Source organism: Mytilus edulis, chromosome 8, assembly GCF_963676685.1.
Source record: "Mytilus edulis chromosome 8, xbMytEdul2.2, whole genome shotgun sequence".
In the NCBI taxonomy this organism is placed as follows: Eukaryota; Metazoa; Mollusca; class Bivalvia; order Mytilida; family Mytilidae; genus Mytilus; species Mytilus edulis.
The window spans coordinates 54,444,243-54,458,617 of NC_092351.1; the positions used below are offsets into that span (position 1 = coordinate 54,444,243).

Consider the following 14,375-nt stretch of genomic DNA (forward strand, 5'->3'; position numbering starts at 1 on the left):
CTTATAAACCATTGATACTATAATTTCTTTTCATTGAAAAAGAAAAAGAAAATGCCTACCTACCTACCTACTGTCTCAACCTTTGGGTAGGATTTGGGCAAACCAAAATATTTTTAATTTTTAAACATGTTCCGCTAATGGAATAAAACATAGCAAATATGACAGAACAAAAACAAGCACAAATTATTAGCAAAGTTACAAACTATTACAGTAGACAGTATTCGTTCCAGCATGTTTTTACTGACCTTGGCTCTTATACTTAAAAGAGAATTTGTAGACAGAGATCAAAAATTGATTAGGACTTCAGAGAGATGAAAGTAATTTACCTTTATATAATAACAGAATATAGCTATTTTAATACCTGGTAACACTAATGAAACAAAACAGGAAATAATGACAGAACATATTATTTAAGGCTCAGATCATTAGAAGAGCATTAAATATAGTAGCTATTTCTGGAGACAACTTTCAATTTCAAAATCTGACCCTGGCAATTCTTAAGAGAATTCATGTAGACAAAACAAAAATTAATAAGGACTTCAGAGAGACACAAGGAATTAACCTTGATATAATGACAAAGTATAGCTATTTTAATAATGTCTTCACTAAACAGAATGAAACATAGCAATAATGACACAACATATTTAAGGCTCTGATCATTAGCAGAACATATAGTTACTATTTCCAGAGACACCTTAAATTAATCAATTCAAAAACATTTGAACGACCTTGGCAATTCTGTAAAAGAGAATTTGTAGACAGGACAAAAATTGAAGAGGACTTCAGAGAGATGCAAGAACTTTACCTTTATATAATGAAAAAAATATAGCTATTTAAATAACGGCTTCGATAATGGAATAAAACATAGCAATGGTGACGGAACATAAACATAACTCAAATCATTAGCAAACTTACACACTGCTTAAGAAGAGTATCACCTTCACTGGACTCCAGGCTATACATAAATGAATTTGTAGACTTAACAAAAATTGATGAGCACATCAGAGAAAGAAAAAAAACCTTTATATAATGACAAAATATAGCTATTTTAATAATGTCATTGCTTATGTAATGAAACATAGCAATGATGACAGAACAAAAGCATGACTCAAATTATTAGCAAACATACTAAATATTTCAGAAGACAAGTATCTGAATTCCAAGCACTTTCACTGGCCTTGACTATACATTAGAGAATTTGTAGACAGAGTAATAACCTGATAAGGATGTATGAGAGACACAAGGAGATACCTTACTTCCCCAAGTACTAAAAGTATGGGAAAATAATTGCTTCTGACATTTATCCATATTTATATGGATAATGTCACAATATTACATGATATATCATTCAAATTCTTGGAATTTTTTTTATATAACAAAAAAATTAACATTATTATAGTAAGATACCTTGTACTGAAAGTATGAGAAAATTATTGCTTCAGACAATTATCCATAGTTAGGCCAATTAAAATTAATTGATAGATTTTCATCCCCGCCCGCCCCTCTGAAATCGTCCCGCCCCAATTTTTTTTAATAATACATTGACTTTGTGTCAGCAAATTTGGGCTTTGAATGATTTCCAAAGCAAAAGCACAAGAATCGTTGAACAAATTGGTAGAAAAAAATATAGCTGGATTCAAGCAATTGACAAAAGAACTTGTTAGTTCTATGACCGTATATTGAGCACAGGGGTTTGTTACAATTCAATTGCCGGGTTTACTTTACATACAAACCCCTAGTGTATTTTAGAGGTTCGTATGGATAGTAAACCCGACAATTGTAACAAACCCCTATGTATTGAGTTCAAAAAGTCCGCAATCATGCACATTGTATAGAAAGCCCTTATATTTACCCATGGGTATTGTTTTTGTTTAAAAAACACAAAATACCTCTAAAAGAGTCATTAAACAACTTCATGATTTACAATGTAATTATATATGCTTCAGTCTTGTTTAACTTCAGAATCTTAAAAGCGCCAACCCTACTATTCCCAACACTGTTTGAGTTCTCATTTCATTCATAATACTTGTGTAGCATACCATTGCAATGTATAATTTTATGGGGACTACACACCATCGCTTAGAAAGCAAAATAAATTTGGAGTTGGTAGTCCAACTGAATAGAGAATTTCTTCATGATTTTACTGTTTACTGAAAATAGGTTTCTAAAGTAGCAATTGCATGTAGAACAGTTGTTGCCAATCAGAGATAATTATTTAAGAATTTGAAAAATTATGTACGCTTCTTTATACCTGTTTACACATGTACATGATATAAGCTAATTATAACACTTGCATATATATATATGAAGTTCACGTCACAAGAAGGTTTATATTAAAATAAAATTTAGAAAATAAAATCTTCCCACCCGCCCTATTTTTTTCAAAACTTTGGATAAAAATCTACTAATTAATTTCAGTTGGCCTTATAGGGATCATATGCCACAATATATAATTCAAATTCTTGGAATATTTTATATACATGTAAAACTTCCACTTTTCAGAAAAACACAGTAGAAAAATGACTTGTTCTACCCATTCTCAGTTCATTTTGTTACAACTTCAATGTTGTATTATGTTGTCGGAGAATGGCAAAAAATACACATGTGATTTCATTTCACAGCTAGGAGATTAAAATCAAGGTACTTTGTGGAAACAAATGTAATTGAATTTTGTATAACAGCTTTCCTTTTTTTTTCTCATTCTATCAAAAGTAATGATTCTTTAGAATTCATCATACTAACTGACTTTCCATTTGTATCTAAAAATTGAAGCTATAAATAAAAGGAAATCAAGAAGACCGCAGGACCTGCAACATCTCGGAAGTAACATTTTATCAAAGGTCGACGTCACACCGTCGATGTCAACTGATCTTTTGTTAGTAACTAGTAAATGTCAAACTGCAAAGTTGTTGTTTATTTATTTAGAGTTATATATTATAAAAAATCGTGCCCACATTTATAAGCAAATTTAATTTTAAAAGTTATTTCTGTAGCTAAAACGTTTCATTTTTCTTCATGTTAGAAGAGACTTATTGATTTTTGACAGCATTTTCAGCATTTTTTGCTATTTTATGGTGGTCAGATTTATATATATGGAAGTTGTAATGCCAAAGTGCCCATAGAAAACACAACCTTCCAGAGAAAAAAATTGTAATTCTTGCTATATATATAGTCAATTCAAAGATTCCAAAGAGTCCAACCCACCTGCAATGTGAGGGACTTGAACACAAGACCTTAGTGTTGACAGATCTGTGGTACAGTAGTAGAACTCACTGACATCGCTTCACCACCAAGGCCACTCTCTATATGCTAAAAACCCTTTTAGTTAAGCTTTCATCAATGTGTATATGTTTGTGGCCAATGGAAGACAAAATGTTTTAGTCTAGATTGCCCCATCGGAGAGAAACTTCTATAGTTCATTAATTTTTCTCAAACAATCATTTTTTTTGCTCTTGCTAATTGTTATTGTTTCAAAAAGTGTAAAAAAATAGCTATTTCATATGCAAATATTTATATCTTGCAAGAAATTTTTTTCTTTACATTATATATGGATATTTTAATAAGTCAGTTTGGAACAATTGTGTAAATGACTTATTATAATTATATGCAAACATGTCATAATAAACCTGCTTGAACCTTTTAAAATAATTAACATTGAATGTCTGTTAAATCACATGGTACAAATAGGTTATTACCACCTTCAACATGACCCATTATAGGGATATGTCATACAGCATGACAAATGCAGGGTATTTTCACAACATCTGCCTGTATATTTAGTTATAAACCCTTGCTGTTACATTGAAGACAAGTGCTCCACTGAATAGTAGATAATGTTTTCAATTACTGCAGACAAAACACAGGTGTTAACAAGAATGTGTCCAAAGAACATGGATGCCCCACTCACACTATCATTATCAATTGACCGTGAAATGGGGGTAAAAAATCTAATTTGGATTTGAAATTAGAAAGATCATATCATAGGGAACATGTATACCAAGTTTCAAGTTGATAGGACTTCAACTTCATCAAAAACTACCTTGACCAAAAATTATAACCTGAAACTTACACTATCATTTTCTATGTTCGTTGGACAGTAAAATTTTGATCAAAAGTCTAAATTTGGCTTTACAATAAGAAAGATCATATCATAAGGAACATGTGTACTAAGTTTCAAGTTGATTGGATTTCAACTTCATCAATAAAGGGCTGCGCTTAAGCGCATGATACGCCCGTTGCTCTTTTAACTTGTCTTTTATGCTTTAAATGTATTGTCCCAAAATTGGAAAATCCCCCCTTTTTTAAGCATAAAAATTCATAACACGGAAATGTAAAATCTGAAATTTATAAAAGTTGAAAGGGAGCTTACATCAATAGATATAAACAATATAATCACCAAAGTTTCATGGAAATTGGTGAAAGCCTTTTGAGTTATTGTCCGAAGTGTTAAAAATCCCCCTTTTTTTATGAATAAAGCCCCATAAATCCAAAACTTAAAATCTGAAATTAACAAAAATTGAAAGGGAGCTTACATCAATAGATATAAACAATTCACCAAAGTTTCATGGACATTGGTGAAAGCCTTTTTGAGTTATTGTCCGAAGTGTTAAAAATCCCCCTTTTTTATGAATAAAGCCCCATAAATCCAAAACTTAAAATCTGAAATTAATAAAAATTGAAAGGGAGCTTACATCAATAGATATAAACAATTCACCAAAGTTTCATGGACATTGGTGAAAGCCTTTTTGAGTTATTGTCCGAAGTGTTAAAAATCCCCCTTTTTTTATGAATAAAGCCCCATAAATCCAAAACTTTAAATCTGAAATCAATAAAAATTGAAAGGGAGCTTACATCAATAGATATAAACAATATAATCACCAAAGTTTCATGGACATTGGTGAAAGCCTTTTTGAGTTATTGTCCGAAGTGTTAAAAATCCCCCTTTTTTTATGAATAAAGCCCCATAAATCCAAAACTTAAAATCTGAAATTAAAAACAACCGAAATGGAGCTTACATCAATAGATATAAACAATTCACCAAAGTTTCATGGACATTGGTGAAAACCTTTTTGAGTTATTGTCCGAAGTGTTGAAAATCCCCCCTTTTTTATGAATAAAGCCCCATAAATCCAAAACTTAAAATCTGAAATTAAAAAAAAAACGAAATGGAGCTTACGTCAATAGATATAAACAATTCACCAAAGTTTCATGGACAATGGTGAAAGCCTTTTTGAGTTATTGTCCGAAGTGTTGAAAATCCCCCCTTTTTTATGAATAAAGCCCCATAAATCCAAAACTTAAAATCTGAAATTAAAAAAAAACGAAAGGGAGCTTACGTCAATAGATATAAACAATTCACCAAAGTTTCTTGGAAATTGGTGAAAGCGTTTTTGAGTTATTGTCCGAAGTGTGGACGACGGACGGACACACGGACGGACAGATGGACGGACGGACGGACAACGGTATACCATAATACGTCCCGTCCCGGGCGTATAAAAACTACCTTGACCAAAAACTCAAACCTGAATCAGGACAGACGGACGAACGAACAGACAAACGAACATAATGTCCCTCTTCTATCCTGGGTGGGGCATAACAATTTTATTTGACAGTAAATCAGTGTTCAAAACCCCCTTCTTGACAGAAAAAAAATGTTGAAACCATTACTGACAGTAGTAAATCAGTGTTGAAAATCCTCCTTGATTGAAAATAAGTGTTTAAACCCTTACTGAATGTAAAATCAGTGTTCAAAACCCCCTTCTTGACAGAAAATAAATGTTGAAACCATTAATGACAGTAGTAAATCAGTGTTGAAAATCCTCCTTGATTGAAAATAAGTGTTTAAACCCTTACTGAATGTCAATCCATGTTGAAAATACTTACTGACAGTAAATCAGTGTTAAGAAAGCCTCCTCCACAGAAAATAATTGTTGAAACCCTTACTGACAGTAGTAAATCAGTGTTGAAAACTCTTCATGACAGTAAATCAGTTTTGAAAATCCTTACTGAGAGTAAATCAGTGTTAAAAACCCTCCTTGACAGAAATTAAATGTTGAAACCCTTACTGACAGTAGTAAATCAGTGTTGAAAACCCCCATTAACATAAAAAAGTTTTGTCATGTGTTGAAAATCCATATATTACTGACAGTAAATCAGTGTTGAAAATCCTTAATGACAGTAAATTAGTGTTAAACATAGTTAATCAGTGTTGAAAATCTTCACTGACAGTAACTAAAGAGTTGACAGTAACCTAAGAGATAAAATCCTAAAAAACATTAAATCAGTGTTGAAAAACTTCTAAGACAGTAATTCAAGGTCATAAGTCTGCTGACAGTTAATCAGTGTAAATCCACAAATCAGTGTTGAAGATCTTCTGACAGTATAAATAAGTGTTGAAAACCTTTAAAAGTTCATTATTGCATACTTCTTGTTTTACAGAGCAATTGATTAATTAACTTTAACATTAAAAAACATAAACATCTATTTATTCAATTAAAAAGAAAATTAAAAAGAAAAATAATATCATTTTTTAAACTTCAAAATCAGAGATTCAATATGCCAAATTTTGTTTAAGATAGCATCTAAAAAGTGAGGAGTAAATCATTTTCTGATAAGAAGTCAATAGGCTGTTTTAAGCAATTAATTAACTTGGGTTTTTACCCCAGAGAGAATACCTTTGTTATCGGTTGGAGAATTCCCCTCTTCTCATAAATAATTATATATTATTGTTTTAATCTTTACGATTGTAAAATCACTATTTATATCTCATCATGATCAGCCATTATGAGCAAGAAATGTTTCAGGTATTCCTAAGATGTCATAAAGCCAATTTTCTACTTAGGGAGGAGTGTAATATATCAATAAACAGAGTTACAGTACCTGATTGATTTATGTTTAATTATTTACCTTTACATCTTAGTTGCATTTTCAGCAGAGACATACAGTAATGATATGAAAAAAAATGACTAGACCTATTCTGAATGCCAAGAACTGCTTTCAAATGGAAATTTTGCACTTTTACAACCTTAGCTGTCATGATTGCTGCTCTTTGGAGGCATTGTGTTTGATTTATTTTCTTGATAAATGGATCTATTACAGTTTCGAAAGTCTGAGTCCATTATTTCTGTTTTCTATACAAAATGCCTTCTGATTCCCCAAGCCTCCAGCATGTAAATTACGATTAGCAGACATCATAGCAATCTTGGCTTTAATATTAAATGAAAGTAACTTAGATGCATTGTCTCTATAATCTTTCTTTTAGAAATAGTTTATTACACTGTTTCATTTCTCTTCAGTAGGCTTCTTGTATGAAAGTGACATAACTGTAAATACATTTTTGCTAATTTTAAAAACAAATTATTGCTGACTTCTCTACTTAGTCAGTTCGACCTTTACTTATCTTGATCAATAACTAGCCAAATCTTTTAAACCAATTAAGAATTGACTGTGATATTTTTTCTGTCTATGAAGAAATAACATAAAAAATGTGGTGCACACTGAATAACGTGTGTAGCAGGTTATTTAACAGTGTGCACCACATTTTTTTATGTTATTTCGAATAGACTGACAAAATATTACAATTATTTCTCATAATTTAATTCTAAATTCCATTTTAAACTGGTGTAAATCATGAAAAAATGTTGATGACGTTATGGTCACATGACAAAATTCTGTCTATGATATGATAAACAAAACGACGTCAGCCAATCAGAAGACTTGTTCATCCAAAATTAAATTATATACTAAAAGATGAATGGATTACAATTATTTCTTCAATAATTAGAATGTAACATGATGCACAATTCAAAAGTAAAAGTTATTTTTTTGTATGTATATTCTTCTCCCTTTTACCATGTTTACAAAGATCTACTGACACTGAAAATTTCTTACCACTTGCAAAGAAAAAATAGGTCCAGTTGTTCTGTAATAAATGGTTATGTTTGATGGTGTTAAAAATATCATTTGCAACTTTTGACATAAATCAAATGTAATTTCCTGTTTTCTTTGCAATTCCCCTTCAATTTATGCCATATGTTTGACCTACATCTTATATTTGACAAAATAAATAAGAATCAACTGCATGCATCGTAAACAAATCTGGAACATGACCTTGCTGTATATCTTTATGTTGTACAAGTGATGGATCTCAACCCTTACTTAATCGTGTGATTGCTTAACAATCTCTCCAAGCTGTCACAGTTGAATTATCTCCCATTATGAACTAAGAACTTGATAAATGATAATTCATACTGACCTTCTAGGTTAAGACACCTGTACATGGCTTTTCTGTCCAGGAAAAATCCCAAATGAGCACACTCCTCCCCCTCAACATCGTTAACCTCTTCAGGTGTTAATTTACCTGAAAAATTACAATATTTTACTGTAAAATCTATGCAGTTCAGGAAAATGTCATGTAACTGAAATGCTAAAGGTATGGAATAAAAAGCATAGAGTTGCTGTATCCTTTATACAAATTGCAATATGGAATAGTAATTCTAATACGATTTGATATTTTTTGTTTATAAAAATGCTATCAGTAGTTTTTTTTTTTTATTTTATTTTTTTTATTTTTTTATATATTCCATATAACTGTCAAATAATCTCACATTAGGATAGGAGATAAATTACAACCTTACTGTTTTCAGACATTTATTATTCATATTTGCATAAATTAGGATAAATATGACAGAAAAGTGTAGGGTTATTATATTACATATTTACAATAATTAGTATATTACATGTATTTTTATTTTTAATTTCTTGTGTACAATTTGGAGTTTAGTATTGCGTTCATTATCACTGAACTAGTATATATTTGTTTAGGGGCCAGCTGAAGGACGCCTCCGGGTGCGGGAATTTCTCGTTGCAGTAAAGACCTGTTGGTGACCTTCTGCTATTGTCTGCTCTATGGTCGGGTTATTGTCTCTTTGGCACATTCCCCATTTCCATTCTTAATTTTATTAGTGAAATACACAAATAAACAATATATTTTCTAACTATAGCCATTAGTATTAGATTCCTTTGACTGGAAAATACCAATTTATAGCATAATTTTTTCATTTTTTTTTTAAATATAAATGTTCTTCAATGTAACCCTCATATTCAAACATCCTGATTCCCCTCTCAGTATATTCATTGCATTAACTGTCTGATTGCTGTTAACTAAAATCCAGTGACAAATACTTGAAGCATATTTTTTTCCTTCAAATGTAATGTTTTGTTCAATCTCAGACCCATCAGATAGATAATTACAAAGATTCAATACAGAGCACTGTTACAAATCTCTAATAATGTGGCATGGCAGCAGAATGTATTTACATTATTCCAACAGGCAATGGTTGCAAATTTATTCTTCCCAAACAGATGTCCCCCAGATTGGGTACCAGATACCATAATTGTGTATTTGTCAGTCAACAGCATTCAGTATACTATAATATGCAACCAGTCAAGAAGCACTGAATACTGTAATGATGTGTGAACCAGTCAACAGCACTGAATACTGTAATGATGTGTGAACCAGTCAACAGCACTGAATACTGTAATGATGTGTGAACCAGTCAACAGCACTGAATACTGTAATGATATGTGAACCAGTCAACAGCACTGAATACTGTAATGCTGTGTGAACCAGTCAACAGCACTGAATACTGTAATGCTATGTGAACCAGTCAACAGCACTGAATACTGTAATGCTATGTGAACCAGTCAACAGCACTGAATACTGTCAACAGCACTGAATACTGTAATGCTATGTGAACCAGTCAACAGCACTGAATACTGTAATGCTGTGTGAACCAGTCAACAGCACTGAATACTGAAATGCTGTGTGAACCAGTCAACAGCACTGAATACTGTAATGCTATGTGAACCAGTCAACAGCACTGAATACTGTAATGCTGTGTGAACCAGTCAACAGCACTGAATACTGTAATGATATGTGAACCAGTCAACAGCACTGAATACTGTAATGCTATGTGAACCAGTCAACAGCACTGAATACTGTAATGCTGGTGAACCAGTCAACAGCACTGAATACTGTAATGCTATGTTAACCAGTCAACAGCACTGAATACTGTAATGCTACGTGAACCAGTCAACAGCACTGAATACTGTAATGCTATGTGAACCAGTCAACAGCACTGAATACTGTAATGCTGTGTGAACCAGTCAACAGCACTGAATACTGTAATGCTATGTGAACCAGTCAACAGCACTGAATACTGTAATGCTATGTGAACCAGTCAACAGCACTGAATACTGTAATGCTGGTGAACCAGTCAACAGCACTGAATACTGTAATGCTATGTGAACCAGTCAACAGCACTGAATACTGTAATGCTATGTGAACCAGTCAACAGCACTGAATACTGTAATGCGTGAACTCACTAGTAGTTGACCATGGTCAGTTTGACAACCATGGTTTTCTATCTTAGTGACCATGGTTGACCAAGCACAAATCACAAGTGGTTAACCATGGTTGTCAAACTGACAACCATGGTTTTCTACCTTTATGACCATGGTTGACCAGGCTCAAATCACTAGTAGTTGACCATGGTCAGTTTGACAACCATGGTTTTCTACCTTTATGACCATGGTCAGTTTGACAACCATGGTTTTCTACCTTTATGACCATGGTAAGCATGCCAAAATCTAATTTGGTTACCCATCGTCAACTGTGACCAATCTGACATGGTGCCTTGTGCATGGCAATAACAAGAGCATTATTGTCAGAATTGGGTAAAATATAAAGCTTGTTTAAGCATGATTATACACCTTTTCTTACCTTCCTTAAGTGACAATTGAAATTTGGAACAAAAATTTAAAAAAAATTCCCATCCTCGAAAACAAGGCAAATATTGTGTTGTTCATTTATCTCTATCTTTTCGGTTCTGGAACCTTGAATAAATTACAAAGATGACTTGCAAGTGAAACATAAATTTAATTTAAGTTGGCCTTACACCAATAAGAAGGAAATGATAGCTTCCAATTGATCATTTCAAATCTGATATCTTATTACAATTATAGATTCAAGGTCGAAAAACAGATCACTGTTTGCTTTATAGTTTTTTATGTATGACAAATATGTTCATTCTAAGTCATTTGTTTTCCCCCACCAAATCTCGTTTATCCTCATCTAATTCTATAAGTACATCTATTTTGTACTGAAATTAACATCCCACTACGTCTATTTCTGTCATGAATCAATAAACTTTTTTTCTTCTTTTTGAAACAGAAAATCTATTTTCAAATCCTTAAGTAACAAAAGCCAAAACAAATTTTGCTTTCGTCAGTAATACCCGACTTCAGTTAGCTAAGCACAAAAGTGCAATAAATTGTAAGATTATTTTGTAAATAATGTTGCTGAATAAGCAATATTTTTAGACTCAAAACAAAGTATGGAATTCTGAAAAGATGAAAATTCAAAAAAATATAGCTTTTGCTGGGAAATTTAAATACATAGCCCTCAAAGCTGAGGGTGAAAGGTCACCAGTGTGTATTACAATATTTCGATAAATAAGGGAGCTACCATTTGATTTTTATGGGGGGGGGGGGGGGGGGGGGGGAGGGGGTAGGATGAAAAATTTTGTCCTTCATTTTTTTTTAGTTGTAATCTCTGTCCTGCCTTTTTATTTTTCACTCTGTTCGGTCCTGCCTTTTTTTTTTATAGTTCATCCTGACTTTTTTTTACCTAAATTGTCGTACTGACTTTTTTTTTTTGCAAGTGTCTCATCCTGCCTTTTTTTTTACTCAAAACTCCTGTCCTGCCTATTTTTTTCAAATTTCATCCTAGCCCCCCCATAAAAATCAAATGGTAGCTCCCTAATTGGCTGCAGCATGAGCCATGCACTTTAAGTTATTTATTTGCTAATTTAAATTAAATTTAATACCCCTTGCTTTTGTAATACAATTTTATAAAAAAAAATCATTCTAGTTTCAATTGCAATTTAGAGGAATAAAAAAAAAATATTTCAATCATAATGTAGGAAGCTTCAGAAATTCATTTCCATTTGAAATAATTGGAACTCTATTCTAAGAAGTATTAAAAATTCTGTTTATTATTGAATTTTTCAATCAATTTTGTTCTGGCTATAAAATATAAATAAACTGACAAATTTTCTGTTTATTGCTACATTTCTTTCACAAAGTTACCATTAAAATATAACAGCTAACATATTTTTTTTCTCTCTCTCAATATAGCATGATAGAAACAATTAATTTCATACTTTTCAATAAGCGTGAGGTAATGTCCAGTCATATAGCTTCATAAAACCGATTTAAGAAAGTAAATAAAATATTTATGTTGTGTGCACTTTTAGTATAAATCATTTAGTGTAATCCATAATGTAATCAACGACGCAATGACAGATTTAACCGAATTTCAGAAGCAATACAAATAGTCTTTTACACATGTTATTGCTTTTTCAAAATTTATTTTGTCACGCAATCAGACATTTTACGAAAAAAACCAAAGGAGTACAAATATACTTGCGTGACAATATACATATATTGTCTTATCACATGCTGTTTCTATTTTGATAACATGGTAATTTTAGGTAAACAGATTTACACATTTAACTGTCTAAGTTAGACCAATGGCAATTTTTCAACAACAAAATTAAAACACTCCCTCCCTTCCCCTATAATAAACAGATAGAGATTCTGTGAGGGAAAATATACCATCCACCCCTTTTAATTCAACTATTACTGAATTACATAATTTTGCAGACAACAGGTGGGAGAGTGGGGGAGGGGGGATCTGGGGGTAGAAATATTTTCATCCTATAAATGCTTCAAATTGCTAGACTTGAGTAGAAGCAGAAATAGTATTTTTGGGGTCTTTTTGGTTGATCTCTATAGCTAGCCAGAGTCTAACTGAGTGATATATGATACCTACTGAACTTTTAGTGTCATGGTACAACTAAATCATTGAAAGTGTTACATATTTGTTTTTCGTTTATTTTTTTACATAAATAAGGCCGTTAGTTTTCTTCCTTGAAAACCATGAAAAAAATATATCTTAAATGAAATTTTTGAAATGCAAAAGGAAATAAACAAATAAAGTTTGCACTGGTCTGACAAAAATCTTTTGTAAGTATATCAAAATAAATTTTATCTCATTAAAAGGCATCAACTGTTATATAATTCCACGAAGATGTAATTTTCGCACGTCTAAGACTCAAAATTTAAGCCATTTTGTTTACTTCCGAGTTTAATGCAACTTCTTCTTTGACATTAACAACATAATCAAATATGTCTAACATAACCAATACAATAGTATGTTGATTCTACATTACAGGGGAGACTGATTGAGTTCTTTTATGTTCTGATTTACTGAGAAATTCATGATCAAAGAAGATTCCTTGATCCTGATTGAATCTATTTTAGTCACATTTTCTTGCATATTAGGTAAACAAACTTATCTTTTTTTAGAAATATTTAAAGAAACGACTTTATTTTAAGAAAGTACAATAAAAAGTTCAAGGTTAATGAGAAAATCTTTATTTCAAAGATAATCAATTAACTTTACAGGTGTTTTTATACGACTAAAAAAGCGCCCAAATAAGCATTATTCTTGGTTTTCGCACAACTTTAGTATAAGTAAATAGAAATCAATGAAATTTAAACACAAGGTTTATGAACACAAAAGGAAGGATTGATTTTGGGAGTTGAGATCCCAACAGTTTAGGAATTAGGGGCCAAAAAGGGGCCCAAATAAGCATTTTTCTTGGTTTTCGCACCATAACTTTAGTATAAGTAAATAGAAATCTATGAAATATAAACACAAGGTTTATGACCATAAAAGGAAGGTTGGGATTGATTTTGGGAGTTTTGGTCCCAACAGTTTAGGAATAAGAGGCCCAAAGGGTCCAAAATTAAACTTTGTTTGATTTCATTAAAAATTGAATACTTGGGGTTCTTTGATATGCCAATTCAAACTGTGTATGTAGATTCTTAATTTTTGGTCCCTTTTTCAAATTGGTCTACATTAAGGTCCAAAGGGTCCAAAATTAAACTTAGTTTAATTTTAACAAAAATTGAATCCTTGGGGTTCTTTGATATGCTGAATCTAAAAATGTACTTAGATTTTTTATTATTGACCCAGTTTTCAAGTTGGTCCAAATTGGGGTCCAAAATTAAACTTTGTTTGATTTCATCAAAAATTGAATACTTGGGGTTCTTTGATATGCCAAATCTAACTGTGTATGTAGATTCTTAATTTTTGGTCCCGTTTTCATATTGGTCTACATTAAAGTCCAAAGGGTCAATTTCATTCGAGTAAAAGCCACCTCCCCCCCCCCCCCCCCCTTTCTAACAAAAACAAATCTAAGTTTGATTTTAACAAAAAATTGAATTCTTGGGCTTCTTTGATATGC

At 31.9% G+C, this 14,375-nt stretch overlaps 1 protein-coding gene across 1 annotated transcript in view; it reads right to left on the bottom strand.

Moving 5' to 3' along the window:
* The window catches only part of LOC139485895 (gem-associated protein 5-like), a 178,831-nt gene that overhangs the window by 67,570 nt on the left and 96,886 nt on the right, over nucleotides 1-14,375 (bottom strand). The window contains exon 18 of the mRNA XM_071270551.1: nucleotides 8,255-8,359. Coding sequence (XP_071126652.1) covers nucleotides 8,255-8,359 — 105 coding nt within the window. The remainder of the gene's footprint in view (nucleotides 1-8,254; nucleotides 8,360-14,375) is intronic.